This window comes from Benincasa hispida, chromosome 9, assembly GCF_009727055.1.
Source record: "Benincasa hispida cultivar B227 chromosome 9, ASM972705v1, whole genome shotgun sequence".
NCBI lineage: Eukaryota > Viridiplantae > Streptophyta > Magnoliopsida > Cucurbitales > Cucurbitaceae > Benincasa > Benincasa hispida.
The window spans coordinates 59458341-59482668 of record NC_052357.1 but is presented as its reverse complement, the minus strand read 5'-3'; the positions used below and the strand labels follow the sequence as shown (position 1 = coordinate 59482668).

At 33.3% G+C, this 24328-nt stretch overlaps 3 protein-coding genes across 6 annotated transcripts; 1 reads left to right on the top strand and 2 right to left on the bottom strand.

Moving 5' to 3' along the window:
* Nucleotides 1-10542: 10542 nt before the first annotated feature.
* LOC120086946 (gibberellin-regulated protein 1-like) lies at nucleotides 10543-11421 on the bottom strand. 2 transcript variants are annotated; one of them, XM_039043755.1, is made up of 3 exons: nucleotides 11302-11421; nucleotides 11092-11143; nucleotides 10543-10987 (listed from the first exon to the last, which is right to left on the bottom strand). In XM_039043755.1, the coding sequence occupies exons 1-3, from the start codon at nucleotides 11404-11406 to the stop codon at nucleotides 10806-10808; spliced, it is 339 nt and encodes a 112-aa protein (XP_038899683.1). In that variant the 5' UTR covers nucleotides 11407-11421; the 3' UTR covers nucleotides 10543-10805. The 2 variants fall into 2 exon arrangements, with proteins under 2 accessions (XP_038899683.1, XP_038899682.1); XM_039043754.1 differs by having other exon boundaries at nucleotides 11221-11385.
* A 2472-nt stretch (nucleotides 11422-13893) lies between these two features.
* Nucleotides 13894-16904, bottom strand: LOC120086944 (ER lumen protein-retaining receptor erd-2.2). The gene is made up of 6 exons (XM_039043753.1): nucleotides 16575-16904; nucleotides 15937-16136; nucleotides 14915-15055; nucleotides 14657-14737; nucleotides 14435-14559; nucleotides 13894-14347 (listed from the first exon to the last, which is right to left on the bottom strand). Exons 1-6 carry the CDS (start codon nucleotides 16795-16797, stop codon nucleotides 14299-14301), a joined length of 819 nt encoding a protein of 272 aa, XP_038899681.1. The 5' UTR covers nucleotides 16798-16904; the 3' UTR covers nucleotides 13894-14298.
* Nucleotides 16905-20797: 3893 nt separating this feature from the next.
* Nucleotides 20798-23999, top strand: LOC120087230 (keratin, type II cytoskeletal I-like). Of its 3 annotated transcripts, none has more exons than XM_039044143.1 (6): nucleotides 20798-21148; nucleotides 21269-21380; nucleotides 21823-21899; nucleotides 21976-22575; nucleotides 22748-22800; nucleotides 23211-23999. In XM_039044143.1, exons 1-6 carry the CDS (start codon nucleotides 20945-20947, stop codon nucleotides 23245-23247), a joined length of 1083 nt encoding a protein of 360 aa, XP_038900071.1. In that variant the 5' UTR covers nucleotides 20798-20944; the 3' UTR covers nucleotides 23248-23999. The 3 variants fall into 3 exon arrangements, with proteins under 3 accessions (XP_038900071.1, XP_038900072.1, XP_038900070.1); XM_039044144.1 differs by having other exon boundaries at nucleotides 20799-21148; nucleotides 23233-23999; XM_039044142.1 differs by lacking the exon at nucleotides 23211-23999 and having other exon boundaries at nucleotides 20799-21148; nucleotides 22748-23038.
* The last annotated feature ends 329 nt before the right edge of the window (nucleotides 24000-24328 follow it).

Sequence of the window (24328 nt, the reverse complement as noted above, 5' to 3'; positions counted from 1 at the left end):
ATTCCTACCTTAAAGTTTGTTTCACCTTCTGTCAACTGTCTCCAGTAACTTGTTTCCTATGAGATAGTACATATATCACTAGCGGCACCTGAATCAATTATCCAGATTTTATCGTTTTCCACTAAACATGCTTTGATAACAAGTAAATCATATTTATTTTGTTTTTCGAATTGTGCATTCTCATCTACATAATTCATAATTTCAGATGAGTTGGGAGATGGAGGAAAATCCTCTGTTAAAACTCTTTTAGTGTAACTAACCGCTAGTAATTTGTTTGTCGATTTGATTTTACTGTTATAAATCAGAAGTGAGTATTCTAGAATTCGACATGCTGATAAAATTCAAACAAATTCTAATTAGCAAATTGTAACTAAATCCAAGATCAAATTTTAGCAAAAAGTAATAATGTACCCATAACCATTATTTATACGACACTTTAGTGAGTCAGAATATGTGCTGTCGTGGGGCAGTTAGATACTCCTTCACTGAAACAAACAATTTTGACCAAACACTATCCCTAGAATAACTCTTATTCCTATAGTCGTTTAGTTATTGTTTTTGGTCAAGATCTTTACTAACAACTTCGTAATTCTTGTAAGTGTGACCCGCCATTTTTCAGATCCTATAAAATGGTATGAACTTGCCTCCGAAATAGAAGACAATATCCAAGACGAAACTATAAAACCTTTTGATTTTATTGAAGCCTGGGTTGTTCCGAATCCTATGTTATAACCCTCCGTAGGGATAGCTGTTGCTAAACAACTAGCAAAGGGCCGCTTAAAGCTAACCAGCAGGCGCAACATAGGAATCTTACAGTTTAGACTAATTAAGGAGACTGTAGGATATATTGACACATATCCTCACCCACTTACTATGAACTACTTCCTCCGTTTACCTTGATATTGACTCATACAAAACACTTTCCAAATGGAGGTCATTCCCAGGGTGACACGAAGCGTCGTATGAATCTCATGGTGTAAACTATGTGGAGACGTGACAGTTGAAATCTATATATCGTATAAAAGACTTATATTTGAACAACTCCCTCTTATTCACCGAAATCTAGATTTAAGCTAAAAAATACTTTTTGAATGGAGGTCACTCCCAGGGTGACACAAAGTATCGCTTAAATCTGAATTGTGAACATTTAGAGACGTGAGAGCTAAAAATAACGTATTGTATATGTTATTAATCTCTCATAGAAGTTTTCTAATAACTCTATCATATAGAAATTATTAAACTACTACTGAAGTATTCTATTTGGGTATATTTATACTTAGGTTCTTTTCGGCTAATAAAACAACCCTAAGTCTATGTGGTTTATCCAAGTATAACTCTTATAATTGGATTTTAACCTACAATGTGTAGGTGATAAACCATTTTATTACCTCACATCACTCATGTGTGCTCATAATATTTAACAATGTGCCCACCAAATTTTCGCATATGTTTTTTTCAATATGCATTACATCTAATTTATGTCGTAACAATAGTCTGGACCAATATGGAAGTTGGAAAAAAATACTTTTTTTAGTCCAGTTTAGAATTCTCTTTTTTTTTTTTATCTTGCTTCGATGGATGTTTGCTAAGCACAGAAAAGTTTAGCGTATTTATTTGTCGTAATATCTCTTCTCCATTCACTACGACTGGTGGAGGTCTACATTCAACTTTTCCATCATGTTGTCTACTTCGACGCCAACTATGATTCTCTGATGTCCCATAAATGATATTTTCCCTTTTATCCTGAAGGACGAGTTATCTTCTTTGCATATTGGACATGCTTGATAACCTTTTGTACTTCACCCAGATAAGTCACCGTACGCAGGGAAGTCATTAATCGTCTATAATAAGGTAGCATATAGTTGAAAAAACTCACCAGCAACAGAATCATAAGTTTGCACGCCAATTGTCCATAACTCTTTCAACTCTTCAATCAATGGTTACAAGTAAACATCAATTTCCTTTCCAGGAGATTTTGGACCAGGTATGAGCAAAGACATGAACAAGTTCGTTTCCTTCATGCATTTCCAAGGGGACAAATTATAAGGAATTATCACCACAGGCCATATGCTATAAGAAGCGCTCATATTTCCAAACGGATTGAAGCCATCTGAAGCTAATCCCAAACGAACATTGCGAGGATCTAAAGCGAAATGAGGGAATTCACAATCAAAATGTTTCCACCCCTCTGCATCAGCTGAATGTCGCAATACATTCTCCGTTTCAACTCGCTTATCTTTATGTTATCTCATGTCAAAAGTGCCTTCTTTTGATGTAAATAATTGTTTTAATCTCGGTATCAATGGAAAATAGTGTAATACCTTATGTAGTATTTTTTTACCCTTGCCATCATTAACTTTGTACTGAGACTCACCACAAACGGGACATTGTTGCAAATCTGCAAACTCTTTCCAATACAATACACAATCATATTTGCACGCATGAATAGACTCATAATCTAGGCCTAAATCACGCAATTTTCGCTTGGCTTCATAAAAAAAAGTAGGTATAGAGGTGCCAGCTGGAAACGCTGCTTTTAACAATTCCAGCAACATGTCAAACGATTTGTTACTCCAGCCGTTTAGAACTTTGATATGCATCAACTTCACTAAAAAGTTCAAGGACGAAAATTGCAAACACCCAGGGTATAATTCATTACGTGCTTCATTCATTAAATCCTCGAATAAGTTCGTGGTATCTCTTTCTTGACCATTAAAGGAAATTTCATTCCCAATCCTTCCTTCATTTGCATTTTCGTTTTCAATTGGAACTTGTAAATCGTTTATAAGATTCAAAATCTCATTTTCTTCGACAGCATTACTCTCTATACTATCTACTTCAACATTCTGTATTGAATGACTTGTATGACTTCTAGATAAGTTTAGTGGCTCTCCATGATATACCCATTCACAATGTGAGGGAGATATTCCATATGGTAATAGATTTCGTTCCATAATATCTATCTTTTCCCAAATTGAATTCATACAATTCTTGCATGGACATCTTATTCGTCTGGAATCATTAACATGAAATATTGCCATATCTAAGAACTTTGATACTCCTTCCCTATACTCTACTGATAACTTATTCCTTATTAATCCATTCTTTATTCGTCCTTAAAAATAAATATTTTCTGACCAACTTATAATCCAAAACAATAACCTGGATTAGAGGAAAAAGTACAAAGTATTATTAAGCATTGAGTTCCATAATTTTCATTTTTTAAGGCAAAATAAACACATAGGTCCTTAGACCGTTTAAATTGTCTTAACAACTTTCAAATGTTTTATTTAGTACGTCTCCAAGCTTTCAAAATATTAAATGTGTTAGGGACCTATTAAGTAGATTCTTTGAACTTTTTTAAAATACTAAATGTGTTAGGGACCTATTAAGTACCAAATTGGAGGTTTAAAGATTTATTTTATATTTTCTAGATTAATATAGGCCTTTCATCTATTCAACAACTTCGAAATGTTAAATCATGCATGCTTAGGCTCCAAATAACCAACATCATACGACAAGTTCATTATAAAATTACTCTCAACAATTTTAGAGAATTGTAAAACAAATATCTTCTGCAAAATTGACGAGATATTAATGGGCATGATTTGTAAAAAAAAAAAAAAAAAAAAATTCAGAGAAGATTTTAATGGGCATGATTTTAATGGACATGATTTGTACAACAATTTCAAAGAATTAACAAAAGCGAATACAATATCGAAACACATTTTAATGGGCATGATTTGTACAATAATTTCAGAGAATTAACAAAAGCGAATACAATATTGAAACACATTTTAATGGGCATGATTTGCACAAAAAAATGTGAAATAATGATTTAAATAAATATACAAGATAAAATAAAATGAGAAGATTATCGGCAAGGAGATGACGGCGGCGACAGGCAGTTGATTGCAGCTGCTGACCGAAGGGAGGAGCGGCGGCGGAGGAAAAATGGATGAAAAATGGGGGGAAAGGGAGGAAAATGGGAGAAGGAGGGAGAGGAGTTGGTGGAAAAACACTTTTTATATTATAAAGGTAGAAATTGGAGAAAATTGGGATGGAAAAAATGGAGAAAATATGAGGTAAGGTGTAAAAGGATGGGAAAATGAGAAGAGGGAGGGAGAATGGTGAAGAATAATGAAGAAAATGGGAGAATGAGGGAAAAATTTGAGAAGGAGAGGAAGAAAAATCGTTGGCGGCACCAGTTTAGGAGGGCGGGGGAGATGGTGTTAGGGTTTTGGAAAAATGGGAAAAAATGGGGGAGTGGGGAAGAAGAAATGGGCATCGGGAGAGCTATGGGGAGTTCTCGGGAACTCCCGACGGCCTGAGACCGGCATCGGAACTCCCGACAATTCTTTACGGCGTTGGGAACTCCCGACGGGTATTTACGTCTTCGGGAGAGATCGTCTCTCCCGACACTCTATTTAGGCGTCGGGAGAACTCCTTTTTCTTATAGTGATTCATGTGGAAACATGAGAGCAGGGTTATCCTATACAAAGGAATTTGTATAAGACCGAACCACGAAGTGTATAGTCTTGTTATATAACGTCATTCATGAGAGAGACTTCACTTCACTAGGACGACCATAGGTAACATGACCTTAATCTTGAGTGAGTTGGAAACTTCTGCCTTTGAGGGCGGTCCTTTGATTTGCATGAGTGTAAATGGCCAAATTGTCGACTCAAACCTACCACTTTGGAGATTCGTCTGATTGGGGAGTTGGGAACTCAGCTACACAAGATGGAATTCACTCATTCCCCGAAGTAGGGGTAAGTATATAGATTACTCCCTTAAGGACTGATTCCCGGGCTTGAACGATGTGGCGTCTCACACCTTTTTATGGTCCAAGAGATGTCCACTCATAGTAGGACTATGATGTATTGTTCATTAAAGGGATCAGTGGTACTTAAGAAGTTAGATGTAACTATAGGGGTAAAACGGTAAATTGGCCCAGCTATACTTTCGAGCATCTATGAAGGATTATCGTACTGTTGACTAGTTATATCCGATGGACATAGAAATATATCTGTAGTGAGAAGAGTGTAGTTGTCGATCTTTAGTGGAGTGTCCGACAGTTAACGGATGATAGATCTCGTGACTAAAGAGTTCAGTCAGCTATTCATGTACCGTTGGAGCNAGTTGTCGATCTTTAGTGGAGTGTCCGACAGTTAACGGATGATAGATCTCGTGACTAAAGAGTTCAGTCAGCTATTCATGTACCGTTGGAGCTTCAAGCTACAGGTCCATAAGGTCCCCTTGGTAGCTCAATGGATTCAAGTTGAGAATAAGTTTTTGGGTCAATTTGAAGTGTTTAAATTGACAAGAGGGAGTTTGATTATATATGATATGATTAAATTGGTTCAATTATATATGATATAGTTGACATGATGTATGAGATATATTAATTGAAGGAATATGATATAAATATGATTTATATCAAGTAAATGAGAATAAGACTATGGTTTAAATGTTATATATGATGTGATATTAAAACTATAGGTTATAAATATAATATGATAAGTTAGTTATTATATTTATTTATAATTAAAAACAATTATGAGATAATTGTGGGTGGTTTCTCCTTTAACCATGCATGAAAATGGGAGATTGGATTCAGTTTTCATAATTGAAGGATAAAATGAAAATGTTTTCATTTTGTAAAGAATCGCTTCATTAAGTACACAGTTTATCGTTTAGCTCATGAGTGTTTGTCTAAATAGCCTTCAAGTGTTTGTCTAAACGATCGTGTACACGCGCCATTTTCTAAATGATCGAGTAGCTTTTTACTAAACGATCATGTGGTCAGCGAGCTTCACTAACGTGTAAACGATCACACCCGATTTCCTAAACGATCATGTACTTGCTGAAATTTTACTAAACGATCAAGCACAAAGTCTATACAATAGACACTATACTCTCCCACTTACTTGGTCATTGAGTTCAATCGTTGTTTCCTCCAAACCTTTACCAAATCCAACAGAGCACACACCTCCTGGATTCTTACTTTGAGCATACCAAGGTTACTGAGTGGTGGTGTCTGAGAGTTTACTTGTTCGTGGAGAAGTTTGTTCGTGACCAGACAATTTGCTAGACGATCGTAGTTATAGCGAGGGGTACTGGTCCAAGTTCTTCACGAAAGCGAGAGATTTGTGGAAGAAGAGTTCTTCAGGTAAGTCTCTCAGCCTTTTTGTATTTAATTTCTAAAGCATATTGTAATTTTTTCTGAAATGCATAACTAGTTTGTATGTATGTGAATGCTTGTAATTCTATCAAAATGAATTTGGATCAATCGTGCTTCCGCTCATGGGTTCTCTTTGATAAGAGATCCTTCATATCATACCTCTCTTTCAATTTTTTTCCACAATATACAGGGATCCTTTATTGTAAAATACTCCATTTTCAATCCCTCGTGGAGATGATGACAAAGAAAAATCGTAGTTTTTGCTTTGTCCTGACTGGATGTCGTATTTCCTTCTTTAATTATTTTTCCTAAGTTCATAGCATCCAGGTGAATTTTGGCATCGACCACTTATGACAAATAATTATTGCCATTAATGTCAAAGGGTGAGAATTCTAATTTTGTAAGATTTGTCATGGAAACATTATCACAAACTATTATATTTATATTAGAAATTTAATATGTACTAAATATGCAAAATAACATTTAATTTATTAATTATAACGAGAAGGAAAACCCTACATACCTTTAGGACCTACCTTTAGTGGAGAAAATGACAGGAGCTCGTGTTGATAACATGTTATGAAATTGAGGAGCACAACGGGAATACGGATATGGAAAAACATAATATAATAATATTTTTATATAATAATAATAAATAAATAAAAGCTAAAATTATAAAATTGGACAATGGAAAATTTAGTAGAATTTGGTGTGGATTTCTCACCAATGGGTATATGATTTTAAGATCCACCAAAGACCACTATTTATAGACAAAGTGGTAAGTAAGATGTGGACTTACATGAACACAAAGCATGAATTACTATAAGACACATGAACATTAATAGTGATATATGATGAAGTACTAAGCAATGGATATATATATTTTTTATTATAATATTCATAATAAGATTAAAGTCATAGGTGTGCAAAAATGATCATTATAAGGTGGCAAACTCGCATTTTTATATAATGATGGACGTTGGCACCTTATTGTAAGTCATTTGCCCATAGAGCACGCGGTTTTGATCGAATTATTTGTGCTCTCTTTTTTAGCAAATGAAGTTGTCAAACAGTTGTTTAGAACTTTCTGTACTGTTTGATTATTGGAAGATGTTTGACAAGCACTATACAAACATCTCCTAATCAACTTTATATCTTCTATTCAGTTCTATAGACTTTTGTTGCTTTTCCTTTGTACAAATTACAAAAGTTGATATTGTAGCAAGATTACGTGGTTGGCCCCTTCCAAATTGTCTTTCCCAATCACAATTCACCCACACCACTAACATCTCAAATCGTATTCATTTTGAGAGTATATAAATCAGAATGTTAACCTACTTTTGTTTCACTCATTTATTTTTCTCCCTTCTTCTATTGTTAATATCCAATTATGTCCGTTTCAAAAAAATAAGGATTTGTTTAGGAAAGAATCCATATTATATTTTACGTTTTTCAGATTCATTGAGTTTAGTAAATATATATTCGACAACAATCCAAATTTTGTTTTTAAAGGTTTTTTTCCGACTCTATGATTCAAACCATGTAAATTATAAAAACAACATTTTTATTTTTTTATTTTATTCAGATTTTAAATTTTAAATTGTATAATTATATTAAGTAAAGATAAAACATTTAGAAATATAATATCTCAAGTAGAGAAGAAAAGAGGAAAAAAAATCAAGGTGTGCCAAAAAAAACAGGACAGTGCCTCGAAGCTTTACACGAAGTGGAGTTGCGCAACCTAGGCGCTACATGAGCACCGCCGTGGTGCTCGCTGTGGCAAAAGAGGGCATTAGACGCGGCAGTAGGGTGGTGTCACAGCAGCAGGCTGGCACAGCGACACCAGGCGATTATTTTAGGGAAAAAAAAAACGTTGTAGTTTTAGAAATTTTGGCCTATTTAACCTAGAATTTTGTGATCAGTCGGAGTTTTCTTGATACCAAAGAAGAACGTTCAAGGGCTAAATCCATCCCTAAGACACGATTGGAAGTCAAAATTTTTATTTTTCCTTTTCCACTTTTTAATTAATTTCTATATTGTGGTATCCTTGATATGGTTCTATCTATAGAAGCCATGTTAGGCTAAACTTTTCATAGTTTTAGGGGTAGGTGAATACTTAGGTAATGTTGAACACTTTACTTCTTGAATGATAGATTGCATTTACGCTTTCTAACACGACTATTCTTAATACTTTTGAATGTTTGATCAATATTTAAAGAATTCCATGATTTAAATCTTGCTTTAGCAAATAGGATTTAAATTAGATCATGCATGCTAGACTATCGTTTGAAAACACAAAAAATAGTCGCATAACGATAGAGATTGTTGTTGAAGAGTCTTAATGCTTTGCTTAATTATTTAGTTTCAAGTTATTAGTAATTAATAATTAAGGGAAACAAAAGATTATTGCTTGCAAAAGATTCAATCCCGATAAAAGACCTTTAGATCTAGGTATTGTGTTAATTACTTTAAGAGTCAAACACAATTGTGTTCAATGATGACTTTGATAATCTTCATATTTGATCATTTTATTGTTTTCTTAGTTCAGTTTAATTTATTTATTTTCCATCGAAGTCAGTCCTCTAAATAAAATTGGAAGAATCTTTGACTAGCTAAAAGAACATCAATTTCTATTCCCTAAGGACGATACTCGACCAAAACCATTTTAAACTATATTATTACATGACACGTGCACTTGCACGTACTAAGTTTTTGGAGTTTAAGCATATGACTTTGCTTTTTTGGGTGAATTCAAAAAGTTTCACGCCTATGGAAATAATTGTTTTCATTTATATATGAATCTCTCCATTTTCTAAGTAATGTAAGACTTTGTTTGCACCTAACATTCTGATTTCCCTTTAATTATTCTTGTGTAGAGATTAAAAATTGCTACTTAATAAATGTTAGATACATATTCAAAATACTTTTATAGTTATTACTTCTTTTTAGTTCAAAACATGCAATGTAACAGATTCTAACCTGTTACCTCTTAGACCATGTATACTTCCTTGTAAATGGTAATAAGAAAAGTGGGATCCATGAAATGGCGTTTGTTATTATTTACTAATATTTTGTAATCGTAATGAACTGTGGCTCTCATAACAAAATTCGTGATTCCCACCATAACCCGATTGTGAGGTGAGAGGACTCAATCCAATTACGTTTAAAAATTATGTGGGATCCACTAGTCTTTTTGTATAGACATTTTAAAGATTTTTTAGATTTTGCTCTTACATGTCATCGATCGTTGTTCCAACAATTAAAATCGATAATAGTAGTTGTGACCTAAATAACGTATATCATTTTTGGTAAGTTAGATATCAATTTGGCCGTATCATCCGAGCAATAATGACAACGATCATGATAAAGTATTTCTTTTTTTTGGGGTCCTTACTTTCTGATTATGAATTTTGTGTTTCTTTTTTTTTTCTTTTTTTCCTTACGTTTGTTATACATCGAGTATCGATTCCTATAACTGTAGATTTTGTTTGAAATTTGTTGTTTTTTTTAATGTATTTATCTGAAGATTATTGTTGTTCTTCTTGAAAAAAATATATTGTTTTTCTAAATTGAAATTTAAATTACTATTTTATTTTTGTAAAATTATGCATTTTTTTAATTTTGAGAGAAGTGTTAATTTCTTGAAGTATAAAAGTTTGAATAAGTAAATAACAATGATAAAGTGTATTTAAATATAACATATTTCTTAGTTACCAGGCTATAATCAATTAAAAATATAAAAGGGTATTATAGTAATCATCTATATTTCATATAAGTAAACAACACTAATATATTTTTTATTATGATTACATCAATAAATACTATCAAAGGAATTTCACTCCCTTCATGATTGAGGACCGTTATGATTTGAATATAAACTCCAATAGTAACTTTTCTAATACGTCTAGCATAAAATTCTGAATGTCTAAAGAATCGATAGGACACGCTTTCATGCTCCATATTTGTATTAGAAATCATATTCAAATAAGCTTTTACTTTTTTGTTCTACATAAGATTTGTATTTTCTTTGAGCTCATCTCACGATTGCAACAATTTTGATTGTGATTTAGTAGATGTGACCTTAATTAATAGTTTATACGGTTCTTAGTTGCCCATATACATCAATGGGAGTAAACCTACTAGTGACGTTATAGCACTCTCCTCAAATATTTTCTCCTTCCAAAGCAATACGTCAAAAATGATGACGTCAAATCTGGAAATTATCAAACTTTAATTAGAGAGAATGAAGCTGCAGTTATGAAAACTGATGCCAAATTTAAGATGGTCGTTTCAAAAAGGTTTTGATCCATTAATTGTAGCGTTATTACACGATAAAAAAAAAATGAGCACTTCTAACGTACAAAAATATAATTCACATCTGTTGTATATTCACTCACATAATAGGGAAAAGCTAACAAATAAGAGAGAAAAATCTGGTTTTTCTCCTATATATAACTTTTATTTTAGATTAATTTCTTACATTAAACACTCTTTGAAAATTTTATTTATTAATCAAAGCTGGAAAAGCTTGAAGATGACAATGAACATAATAGAACAGACTTTGCATGAAGAAATTGTGACGGATATTTCGTAACAGTAACTTCTTGAATAATTAAATAATTTAAGGACACTTTCGGCGGCCGCCGTGAGTGGTCATGCTGGCGTAGCAAGGGCAGGCATCATAGCCGCCGGAAGTGCCCGGCGGCACGCAGCTACAACGTGCACAGCACGTGCCACATGCCCTCTTGCACAGGTTGGGCCTTGATGATAATTTGCACCTCGATGCACAAGCTCCTCCACAATCTGAAAACATTGAATATATGATTTCACAATTTCACAATTATATATTTATCAAATACTAAAAAGATATCAAGTTAAAAAAAATGAGCCAAATAATATTAATTTACCAATATTTTGAATCTTAGCCGTATTAGTCGCAACACCATCGATTGAGTTCACCTGAAATCCAAAGTGAATCTAAGAATAATTTCGAACGATAAAAAACATGTTTAATTGAGACTGATATTAAAATTTACCATTTTATTAGCTTCAACCAACGTATGAACGAGAAAGGACGATATGAAAAGATAAGCAATAATTAAAGGTTTAGAAATCACCATGGAATTAGGAGGAGAGAAATTAAGATAAGATTTGAGAGAGAGAATGGAATTCAAAATGTTGAGGACGTATAGAATGAATATAAATGAGAAACGAATGTCCATATTTATAGTAAATATAAAAGAGGGGAGGTGTTAGGTGAGTGACAAAGTAGAGGAAATTTTTATTTTTCAAAATTTTCGAGGCGAAAGGGAATAATCCATTTTTCTGGTGGGGAAAAACCGAAATAAATTAAAATAAATGAGTCAGTTCCTTTTCGTCTCTTTCTTTTAATTAATTGCAGTGTGGGGTCTTTCCATGTATAGATTTCCACCTCAGATGATAGCCTATAATTTTGGGACATCTTTTCAAGATGCCGTTTAATAGTCGTCTAATAAATTTCATTCAAGTACCAAATTTTTGTTACGATGAGAAAAGAAAAAAAGTGCAACTCATTTGCCAAATAACAATAATTGACACGATTGTTTATCTTCCTAGTGGTTGTACTCCAAAAAAAAATCAATTATCATTAAATTAAATTTATTTTGATAATAAAGTATTAGGGCCTATTTAGATTGATCGGAAAAACAGTATAGAATCATTTTTATTTCAGTTTTATGAAAAATGTTTAATATACATTTTAAAAATGTTCAAAACCTATTTTGAGTGATTGTCAAACACTTCAATTTTTTTTAAAATGATTTATTTTCAAAACTAATTACTTGAAAAGTTAAATCAAACACACCTTAATTTAATTCATGAACTTTCATTTTTCTTTTTAGGTAAAATGACTTTTTTAACCTATTTGAGGATTTTAAAAATTCAAGAAATAATTGAACATAAAAGTAATAGTTTAGAGCTAATTAGACATATTATTCAATTTTATGTCCAATAAATTCATTCATTTTCAAAGTATTATAAATATCAAACAACACAAAATTAAAAGTACACCATTTCATGCGACTAAAGTAATAAGTTATTATCAATATGAGCTTAACTTGATAGTATTGACATGTACTCTGATCTAAGAGGTCGGAGGTTCAATCTTCCATTATACAAAATTGTCTAAAAAAAAAGTAATATGTAATAAAATATTGTCTAGAAAGAGAAGTATTAAAGGCAGGAGAGTTACAGATATGGAGGGAAGAAAATTTATGATATTTGTTATTGATATTAATTATAAATGAACGCGGAAGAACTTTAGTTGAGCTGGAAATTCTAGTAAAAAAGCAAAGGAAAATTGCTCTACAGCTGTACACTTTGTTTATTGAAAAGCAAATGAGCTTAAAGTCTTAAACTAAGATTGAATAAAGTCCTCTATAATCTATACATTATGCCAACTCGATCAATTATGACTAGTATCCTTGTATAAGATAATGTTATATAACTTACATATAGATAATGTCAATTTTCTTCTTATTTTTAGCAAAGTTTGGATTATAATGACGAGATTCTAATTATAGCTAATTATTTGATTGATGCCCAACCTTTAATGTGAACTTGTGTAGGTAGCAAAGATAAAATTTATCTTTTTCTAGTCACCTATGTAATGAAAATGGCTTATAGACAACAATTATTTCAAATATTGTTCTATTTTTTAAGGACAGACGCAAATATGCTAATTAGTGATAGACCATATCCTTAATTAAAGTCTATCAACGATAGATTTTACTATATTTATAATTATTTTAAAATATTGCTATACATTTCATTATAAATCTTAAAATGCTACCATTACGATTATCTAATTTTCTATGGCAAAAAAACAGCCCTATTTATGATTTTATTGACTAATTTAACTTTGTTCCAGATTTTATTACAACAATCGAGATTGTGAATATCGTTGAGAAAAGTTAATTGAGTAATTGTACATATTTGAGAATGATTTTGTCATTTTTAAAATCACTCTAAACCATTATCACTCAAAATTAGTCTAATACCAAATTTTGCATTTTTAAATACATTTTTCACCTCATCAAAACTAGTTTGAACGGATTAGAACATGTTCATAGTGATTTCGAAAATGACAAAAGTGATTTTAACCGTTATAAAATTACTATCAAATATGTTCTGATACCACTCATAATATAAAGTTCTATTCTACATTTTATACCGTCTGCTGTAGACACGCCATCCATTGAAAGGGATTCTAAACAAATGCTAAAGATCAAATCTGGTAAACCATTCGATCACAGCTTGGTTTACAAACCAATCAAACAGACACCCGAGAACAGACTAGATTAGATACAACCCCTTCTATGGTCACAAATATGAGCTAGTAATACCTTGTTAGCTTAGGAAAGTTGAAGAACAACAGGTAAAAGCAGGCTTTATTTCGAAGTATAGCCGTATAAAAACTAAGAAAAGACACACAATGGGCGTCTTTTCAAAGACTCTTTCTCCTCTTTCGATTCTCCTCTTTCGATCCTTCTTTTATTTTAATGCAAAACTAAACACCCTTTTTACCCGTTTCAACTTATCTATTCCAAATATCAATCTATATTTCCCCTTATTTCATTTATAATGAAATGTTTCTATTATATATATGTGTGTGTATGTTTATATATAATAAAGAACAAAAGAAGAATTCAGGAATGACATTAGAGTTTGGGTTTGATACCTAAAGAAAGATTCATTCATTCGACATAAATATTTCCGTTACAGCTTAATTGCAGAAATAGACAAGACAGGCCATATGCACTGCAGGTTAGGTTTACCTATGGTTTCATCTTCAACAGGAAGCAACAAAACCCCGTGATAGATATTATTTTCATCTTAAAATCAGACCTTTTGAGAGAAGATGGTGGAAATCTATAGTAAATAAGTAAGACCATGTTATAAAAAAAACAAAAACTTCTACAGACTACGTGTCTTGAAAACTTATGCATCCTTCACATTTCATGTATAAGCATTAGTCCAACAACTGAGATCCATATCCTACCTTCCCAAATAGAGCCTAAGACGAGCAAGACGGCCTCTCTTTTCCCCGTCATGTGGCATATGCTGTTTTCTTGAAGTTACACCACTCCAGAGGGAAGGCGTAGAACGAGCTGTCCACCAACGAGGCTGCAACCAGAATGGCGTGTTATGTTAAGCTCATCAAGGAGTTGTCTATAAAAATTAAGATTCCATTATCAATCCATATTTACCCACCTCTTGACATAATAATAACAGAAATCAGCGAGAATGAAAGTCTGAACGATCTCCGATAGGAGAACCATGGATGGCCATAATCCATAACCCAATGCTGTTAACAAACGTCCACGAGTATCCAAAACCTGTAGTAATCAAGGAAACATATGAGTGCAAGGTATTAAAATAAAATGAATCTACGAACCAAAATAGAAGATGAGTCTCGGGGTTTAATTAACTTACCTGTAGGACCCAATGTGCACAACTCAAGAACCTTGCAACTCCTAAGGCAAACACATAATGTGCGGTAAATGGCTCAACAATCTAGGACAGAGAATAAACGGAGAAAACAAGTTATTGAAAGCTTTTGAAAAGTATTAGGGAGGAAAACAACAGGATAAACTTGAAATACCAATGATGTCAATATTATTTGAGAAAGGAAACCTGCAAAATTCAGTCTGTAATCTTCAGATTTGGTGAAACACAGAACATTTCCCATACCTTTGTATTTTGCATGACGCGGAGCTGAGGTAGTACTGAAACAGCTTCAAGATAAACACAAAATGCCCAGGCTATTCTATTTATTATGTTATGCACAGTTGTCGGATGGATCACAAAAGATAGCAGAGCACAGGGTATCACCTAAATCAAAGAAATAAGAAGGAAAAAAGGGGTCACAAACAGCGAATTCAAAAACCAAATTTCATATCTCAAATTTTTACCAAATCATCATATTTTGTCATGTTCATAGGGATTTTAAAATACCCATTTTAATTTATTCTACAATGTATGCTTCAACAAGATAGACAGATGATGACTTATACTAACATTTCAATACAGTTCTAATCAATTTATGTAGTGTAATGGTTGAGATATACTTATCAAAAGATGATTTTGAATCACTGGAAGATTAAGAGAGTAATGCTACCTATCCAAATATACAAACATTTGGCTATGTAATTCATAAACCAGATTGAACATGACAGTCCCACTTCCAGCTACAATCTGCTAGCACAAAATCTGAATAATTGAAGCAAATGACATTGAATTGTTGACTCAGCCAAAAGGAATCTACTCTTGGCAATGAACATTCATCCAGCAAAGTGAAAAAAAAAATATCAAACTTCCAACTCAAATCGCAGCCAACATATTTCACATTGCAAAAAAATCAAAGTAAAAGCACTATAACGTTTTATAGGACCTTAAGGTTTAACTTTAAGTTGCATTTAATCCAAGAGTTCAATTGTAGAACGACAGAGTGTCCGGTTTACCTTTCAAGAAAACTCAAAAAAGCAGCAAGGTTATCAAATGTCATTATTATTTGGCTATTCAGTAGCAGAACAGATCTCTCACATCACAACTTCCAGAAAAGGTCAAACAATATTAAGTAGAAAGGCCAATGTTAATCCAACCGTAGAACTCAACTACCATAAAGCAAAATCCATATTTTTTGAGTTCATGTTTAAAAGTGCAGAACAACTGGTCCAAGAATTAAAACAAAGAAATGTATGCAGTGAACTTACCACATAATAAATGGGAAAGTTATCTTTGTCGTCCATGTAGCTAGATCTAAGCTTAAACCGTATCATATAAATAACCCACAGAGTCGTTACCAAAGTTGCTGTATCCAGTAGTGTATGTATATCATGTTCCATGACAAAACTACAATAGAGTCTAACAGCTAGAAAAATTGCCGTTAGTTCTTGAGATTTTAGTGAAAGTCCTGCAACCAAAGATGAGTAAGACAAGAAACAATTCAAATAAGAGCAATCACAAACACGATCCACCAGAACGGAAAATTAGAACTGAAATTGTTTAATATGTAGAGGAAAGAAATGTATATGTATGTATGTATATATATATATATATATAAAATCCCATTTCACAATTGTCTCTCAAACAAAAATCGTCCGGATATTCCAAAGATTCTGTGAGCAAGAAGGACGAATTGTTATTGAATAAAATAATAATTTTCTAATTAGAAAACGAAAAAAAATTAATGGAGATTGCATAATACATTAAATCACAACAAATTTCGAAAAGAAATGAGGTCGTTACGAATGCATAAAACCCTAAGACCAATTCCACATTTCAACACGATCAATAAAAGAGTCAAACGGCAATGATAAAACTAAGACAAAGAAAATTACAAGGACCAGACCTGCGCAAGTCCTCTCTTTCATGAGTTTGTAAATGAGGACGGAGATTCCGATGGCGTGAACGGCCTCGGCAGCGACGAAAAGATTATCGTGGTCATGAACCACAAAACGCAAGAAAACAAGAGCAGCCATTCCAGAGACAACGGCGAGAAAGGCCTTGATCTTGGGGGGTTGGCGGCGAACCCATGTGGCTACGGCCTGAATTGGCCTCCTGGTTGCCTTCATTACGGGCTTCCCTGTCTGTCTTACTCGGCGAGCAGGTGGAAGAAGAAGGGTCAGGTCAGGATGGTTCGTGTTCTGCGCCTCTGGGTTTGATGAATTTTGCCTTTTTGTGAGGGAAGATTATAGATCCGGGAAGAAGACCCATGGATCGGATCCATCTCATGCTCCATTAGGATCCCGATGATAATTCTTCCCATTCATTTGATGGCGACACGTGTAATATTGGTGAGCGGGATTTAGTTGTGATTGCCCCTTTAATAAGTTAGGTTACTAGTTTTTGTGTTTTTTCCATTCAAATATAATTTTTAATGCCTCTACTTTATCATTTATATTCTTGGCAAGTTTTTATGCTTTAAAATATTAGGGGAAAAAAATGTCATTACTAATCACCTCAATGTCAAGATAGTTCATAATCATGGGAAGGAACGGTTCTATCATCCTTATCTAACAATGAAAAAACATTTTTATCTTACATTAAGGATAAAATGTATAAAGCTTTATGAGATTAGAAGGGACAGATGTTTTCGAAAGCATGCAAAGAAGTGTTGATTAAGATGGTGGCTTAGACCATCCCAACTTATACCCGCCTTTTGGGATCATATTGTGAGCTAAATAAAATTATGACCATTTTTTTGTGGAATGGCTCTAATGAAGGCAAGAAAATTCATTAGGTTAGCCACTTAAGGAAAAATATGGATTGGGTTTCCGTGATATCTACGTTTTCAATTAAGCTCTATTGGCCAAACAAACTTAGCAAATTTAGGAAAGAGAACACTCTCTTGTGGCTTAAAGGATATGTATTTTTCAAATACCTCTTTTCTCCATGTAGACTTAGTTATCCCCTTCTTATATGTGGCGAAGCATTTTATGGGGTTGTGAGTTTGCTCTCAAAGGAGGTCGTTAGAAGATTGGGGACGACCAATTAATTGATTTTTATTGTTATTAATGGATCCTTAGAGAAATTACTTTCAAGCTTCTTTCTTTTCCACGACTTCTACAATGACATCAGTGGGTAGTTTTATTTTGTGTTGGGTAATGGAATCAAACTCCGATTAATGAGTTTTTCTATTTGAAAGATGTTGAGCTCATCAAGAGTATTCCCCTTTGTTCTTCCAACCAATCCATATAGTTTTTTTGATATATGATACGGGGATTTACTCCATCAAAGATGGTACAAGTTAGCTAAGGCTTGCTTTGACCTCAGAGGCTTCATCCTCCTCATGTCTCAACATCGAGAATTTCTTAAATTGTTGTGGGCTCTTTTATTCCTCAAAAGACAAGATTTTTTTTATGGCATGTTTATCTCAACTCATTCCTATTGACCAATTATTCTATCACTACCTGATCTAGTATTCACGGCCTTTGGTAGAAGTAATCTCATACTTCATCCTTTTGACATGCACTATTCTGTATTTTTTTTTTCTTTTCATGACCTGTGAATTTTTTACCCCGTTGGATATTAGAATTCTCTCGCTCATAGCATTTGTCATCTAGTGGTTTTTTATAGCCACATATCTCCCATTTACCATCCTATCTAGTGGGTAGTGAACATGGGGGACTCCTTTGGTCGTCAAGTAGGCAAGCTTCGGCCAAGTTGTCTAATCATCTCGATAAAGAGGCTTCTCGTTGATCAACCCCTCCTCACAAATCTTAAACTCCAATGTAGCTTTCCTAAATAGCGAGGTAAGAATCGGAGTCATCGTTCGCAATTCAAGTTATGGAATCTTGTTATGGAAAGTCACATCCCTATGGGATTCTATTGTGCTTGTTGAGGCTATTGTCACGTGAATGAAGTTCAAGCATTTTTTGGACTCTATTTGAGATCTTTATCACGATGGTTCTATCCATGGATTCCTTTAGACTAACTTCCTGTCACTCATGAAATAGTTATCCCATGAACGAAGATTTGGATATTCGACAATTTGGCTTGAAATCCACTTCCATGGATGGATTCCACACTTCTTATTGGTTCGTTTAAAATTTTAAATTTAGTCTTTATACTTTTATAAATCATAAAATTAATTCCTACGTTTTTATTGTTTTTTGTAAATAGTCTTTATTAACTTTTTCTATACAAATTTTGAAAACATGTTCCCATGGTACATTTCCTACAATGGAGATTGTTATAATGGTTGCCCAAAGTCCATGAACAAGCCTAAGCTTAATGGGAGTGAGGAGGAGACATAGGAAAATGCCTACTCCAAAGGAAAAAGTAAGTAATCACCAAAAAAGAGTCTTAACCTTACTTATTGTTTGCTTAGTTAAACTATACACTAATTGAACTAAATTAGGCATCAAAGTGTGGTAGAGACTCAGTGATACAACCGATAAATTCTTAAGAATATCTTTTAGAAAAACGAGAACAAACTAGATAAGCGAGTCAAAGTCAAGCCCATAAAAGACCCACGACGACGACAAAAGATGTGCGAGATTCGAATGCCAACAAAACTATTGTAATTATTTGACATAGTTTTTGACATAATTGATCAAATTAATTTTAAACTAAAGAAATAATATCACTCACTTAAAAAAATATAAAATCAATATATTTATATCACATCAATTAAAAAAAACAGATAAAAAAATGTACAACCAACATTGCATAACATAAAGCACATAAAACGACCAAAAAGAATTGCTAATAGTAAAGTAGTAAAAGAGATTTTTCAAACCTCGTACATTTAGATCGGATTTGATAATCATTTGGGCCCGTTTGGTTTTTTTTTTTATTTTTTAGCCAAATTCTGAAAACAAAAATAACTTTTTGAAAGTTACTTTTTCTAATTCTCAAATTTTGGCTTGGTTTTTTAAACCATTGGTAAAAAATAGATAACAAACGAAAAAATTTGAAAGTAGAAGTAGTATTCATAGACGTAATTTTCAAAAACAAAAACAAAAAACAAAATGGTTACCAGGCAAGGCCTTTGTTTTTTGTTTTAGTTTTTGAAAATTAAGTCTATTTCTCTCACATTTCTTATAATGATTTACATCTTTCTTGACTATAATGGTTGAATTTTTAGCCAAATTTCAAAAACAAAAACAACTTTTTGAAAGTTAATGTTTTTAGTTCTCAAAATTTGACTCAATTTTTTAAACCATTGGTGAAAAGTAGATAACAAATAAAGAAATTTGAAGATAAAAGTTGTGTTTATAGACTTAATTTTAAAAAACAAAACAAAAAAAAAATTACTAAACGGAGCCTAAAAAGATAAGTTTGAAAACTTAAAAGATAACTATCTAGACCTCATTTCTTAGCCATTTCATTTTTTGTTTTTGGTTTTTGAAAATTAAACCTATTTTCTCCCAATTTCTTGTAATGATCTACATCTTTCATAAGTATAATGGTTGAATTCCAAATTTAAAAAACAAAAATAAGTTTTTAAAAGATTCTTTTTTAGTTTTCAAAATTTAGTTTGATTTTTTAAATCATTAGTAAAAAGTAGATAATAAATAAAATAAAAAAAATTGGAGGTGAAGGTATTTTCTGTAAGCTTAATTTTCAAAAAGAAAAATAAAAAACAAATGAAATGAGACCTTAGTTTTTGGTTTTTGAAATTAAGCTTATAAACATCACTCTCGTCTACTCATTTCTATGTTATCTATCTTTTAAGAATGATTTTAAAAATCAAACCAAAATTTAAAGGAAGAAAAATTTGTTATTTTTTTAAAAATAATTTGATTAAGAATTCAAATGTCTAACTAGAAAATATGAAAACAACAAGTACAATTGTTAAAATTCATTTTTTATGGTCAATTTTCATGAAAGTAATAATTTAGTCACTCAATTTTAGTCGGTAACCGTTTATAGTTACCATTCATGACTATTTAGAACCATTTGAATTGACTTGTGAAAAAAATATTTTTTAAAATTCATTTTTATCTAAATATTTGTGGAAAACTATTTTGAGTGGTAAATAACTTAATCAATTGAATTCTTAAAAAATGTATTCCAAAGGCCATGTATCAATTAAAAGCCCAAAAACCAAAAATGAGATGAAATGGCAATTTCAAACATTATTCAACCATTGGGCCAAAATCGACCGTTGCCAGTCGTGGCCGTGGAAAGCAATTTCTCCCAACGGCCACTTTATTCACCGTCGAACTCCGTCTCTTGTTCTCTTGTTCTTTCGTTCCTGTTCTGTGGATCGGAATGGGAAAGAACGATACTTCACAAGCTTCGATTGAACGGCGAAATTGGGGCAAAATCTTCAATGGTCTTACACAAATGCTGCGGATGCAACAAAATCAGCTCGAAACACTCGTCGGCGAGCGAAAACTTCTCGAAGACCGCGTTAAAATGCAGCACGAACGATGGGTCGCTGATTTTCGTCTTTACGAGGACCATATCTCTCAGGTGCCTTTTTATAGCTCTGCAATTTTGTGAAATTCTTCGTCTAATTATGGAATTGGAACTTCCCCCTTTCTTCTGAAAATTAGGGTTTCTGATGAATTTTGGAAATTGCTTCTTGGGTAGATGAAGGATGAGTTGTTATTGCAAGATATGGAACGCTCACTTCAAGCTTCGAAATCAGATCTGCTCACTGGAATGAAGCAGACGGAGCTCTATCTCTACCGATTGAAAATAGGTTTTTGTTTATTTTCCCCTCTTAATCATTTGAAGTTATGAATTGTTAAAGCATTGGAAGGAGGAAATTCATAATGCCTCATTGGCGCAATCTCACTTCCCTAAGTTCTTTAGTCAGATTTCAAGGAATGTAATTCGAAATACGACACTAAGTAAGTTCAAGGATAGGACGCTCGTTTATATACATTAACAACAAAGTCAGTGTGACAACGATTTGGTGATTGAATGTGGAATAAGGTTCAACTTCACGATGCCACTTCCGTTGAAAAAAATTCTCTAATTGGAATATGATTTAAAATACTTTGATTAACCCTTGTTTGTATTTGCTGTACTGTAATTTGTGCTATTACAGTAAGAAGAATTATACGAACGTTGATACCTTTGGCAATGTTGGGATTCTCAGATCTGACAGTAATATACTGGCTTACATTTTCCCAATGCAGAACATTCAGAAGCTGAGTTGGAAGATTTCAAATCCTTCTTTGACGATCTCATCTCTCATAAAAACTCCAATCTACAAGTATGGTTCATGGGCTTCTTTATAATTCTGGTTCAGAGTATTGGGACAAGTTCTAATCTTCTGTCTCTGGTTGCAGGAATCTTCTTTGATAAGTGCATCAGAACCAACTGAGGCAAATGGTGGAAGAGAATGTGTTTTGTCCACATTTGGAAATACAGAGGAAGTGAGACGTTCTACTAAGCTATTGGAAGGTGAAGTAAGGAGGTTAAGGTGCGAGTATGAAAAACTTGCCTCAGAAAAGAGTTTGGAGGTGTCTGCACTGGTGGCCGAGAAGAAATTTGTATGGAACCAGTATAATGTTATAGAGAATGATTTCTCAAGTAAATTGAAGAGTAAGCAGTCAGAGCTTGAACGTGCACACCTAAAGATAGAGAAACTTCTAGCCACATTGGAACAGTTACAAAATTCAAACAATGAGAAGGATGGTGTTATTGCAACGTTAAGAAACCAAGTGGGGAATATGGAAACAGAATCATGTAAATTAAAAGACGAAATTTCCAGACTCTCACATGACTTAGAAGTGCAAAGGAAGTCTTTGAATGCAACTGCCACACCTGTGCTGAACCCATGCAAGGCAGGAAGTAGGCCATCTAGATTGGGAGGCAAAAATGGCACGAAGAACAGAAGTAATGTCACTGTCAACAAATGCACATCTTCTGCACAACCTTCTCATTCGGTAAGTAGACTAATGATAATATGTGATTACATATGTAAATAATGGTGTTGATTTTGAACATTTTTACTTTTTGTGTGTTCATATGGAAAGTTGAAGACCATGGTTATTTGTTGATTTGTCTTGTAGTTTAGTTTAAAATTCTAACTCTAATTCAACTTTTCACCCTGGGTAGGGAAACCAAAAGAAGAGAGGCGCTGATGATATTTCAGATCCAGGAACTCCAAGGTTGTTTACCTCTAGTTTCAAGGTCCCTAAACTGAAGAACGAAATCAATTTGTAGACTTGCTAGTTTGTGTATGATGTCAATTACCATTGCCTTCTGATTGTATTTTGTTTAATTTAGCTGTGTGTTAATAGTAATGTAATATTGCTGTTGCTGAAAGATGAAAATGGTTGTGTATCAATCCAATGTAATCTATCTAAATTATCAATCAGAATGTCTGTTTTAGGAAATTTTTCAACACAGAATTGTAGTATTGTGGGCATGTTGATATAAGTCGTTAGTCTCTATAGAATAGACAACCTCCCAAAACTTTTTATTTGTAAAACAAAAAACTGCAACTACATTTTACACCGTACTCGTGAATCTTTTCAAAGTATTTTTCCTATATACTATTTCTGATACATTAAGGTAGGTTTCACATCGGTGCTGGACAGTTAAGACGGAGGTGACCACTTGGACCTATAGTAAGGACGGTTCCACAGCAATATCAGCAGCAGAAACAGCAACACCGCCACGCCCCAAGGTGAGGTCCTCTCGGCCTCCTGAGCCGACCTATTCTTAGTTCTCATGACAGTAGAACCAACTGTACCAGACACAGCAACAGAATTTGCAACAAAGATCAACAAAAATGGCAAAGCCAAAAGCAATAGCTTGAAGTCGAACACCATCTGCTGAGACTGAAAAGAAAGCAAAAGAACGACGACACCGAGAAATGCAACCAGCGGCATGGGCGGGAGAGACATGGAAGCCATTTTTCTCTCAGCCCATCCATGCTTCCATTCAGGACCTCTTTCCTCCACCACCCAACTCATGGTCTTTTCAGGTTAGAAGCTTTTGTTTTACTGTTTGGTGTAACGATCTGCAAAATAGACACAGAATCTGATAGACGCAAATGGTGAATGTGGGAGAGGGAAGACTTGGTTTTTCTTTTTCTTATAAGTAAACTCCCAACCGACCTTCCCCTAACCACAGGGTTGTTCTTGTAAGATTTGATCTCATCTGTTTCAGATAGCAATGGATAAATAAGAATATAACGCGGCTGTTAGGTCTGTTTTTGGTTTGTTGTTTAGCATTCAGAAATAGACACATGGAAGCCATGCAATGGACTTGACAAAATCCCGGAGGATGGTCATGTGTAGTTATTTGTAAAGATATTGTTTCTAATTTTTCTAAGGAAATATATTGTTCATTTCTTTGCAAAGGAAATATATTGTTTCTTTTATTTATTAGCCTTAACTGTAGACATATATATTCTCCAAAAAAGTTCGACTCTTGTGGGAAGTGTATAGAACTAATGTTATCTAGAGTTTAGTTTAGTTATGCCAATTTAAATCCTAAACTATAATTGTATCAATTTGAACTATGAACTTGGAAATTGTATTTATATCATAAATTAATATTTATATCAATTTGAATCGTGAACTTTCATGAGTTTATCAATTTACACATTCCTTCATATTTAGTTTGAAAAATATCGTGCAAAACATTTAATTTTTTCAATTAAACTTATAAATTGTTATAAGTGAATCG

Excerpts from the sequence above, each read along its gene's own strand:
- LOC120086946 (XM_039043755.1), bottom strand. The coding sequence starts at position 11,406 with ATGGACATTCGTTTCTCATTTATATTCATTCTATACGTCCTCAACATT. Across the intron at positions 11,144-11,301 it reads TCTCTCCTCCTAATTCCATG|GTGAACTCAATCGATGGTGT; the intron begins GTGATTTCTAAA and ends TTTGGATTTCAG. Across the intron at positions 10,988-11,091 it reads GGCTAAGATTCAAAATATTG|ATTGTGGAGGAGCTTGTGCA; the intron begins GTAAATTAATAT and ends CAATGTTTTCAG.
- LOC120086944 (XM_039043753.1), bottom strand. The coding sequence starts at position 16,797 with ATGAAGGCAACCAGGAGGCCAATTCAGGCCGTAGCCACATGGGTTCGC. Across the intron at positions 15,056-15,936 it reads ACTTTCCCATTTATTATGTG|GTGATACCCTGTGCTCTGCT; the intron begins GTAAGTTCACTG and ends TCTTTGATTTAG. Across the intron at positions 14,560-14,656 it reads GTGCACATTGGGTCCTACAG|GTTTTGGATACTCGTGGACG; the intron begins GTAAGTTAATTA and ends TGATTACTACAG.
- LOC120087230 (XM_039044142.1), top strand. The coding sequence starts at position 20,945 with ATGGGAAAGAACGATACTTCACAAGCTTCGATTGAACGGCGAAATTGG. Across the intron at positions 21,381-21,822 it reads TCTCTACCGATTGAAAATAG|AACATTCAGAAGCTGAGTTG; the intron begins GTTTTTGTTTAT and ends TTCCCAATGCAG. Across the intron at positions 21,900-21,975 it reads ATAAAAACTCCAATCTACAA|GAATCTTCTTTGATAAGTGC; the intron begins GTATGGTTCATG and ends CTCTGGTTGCAG.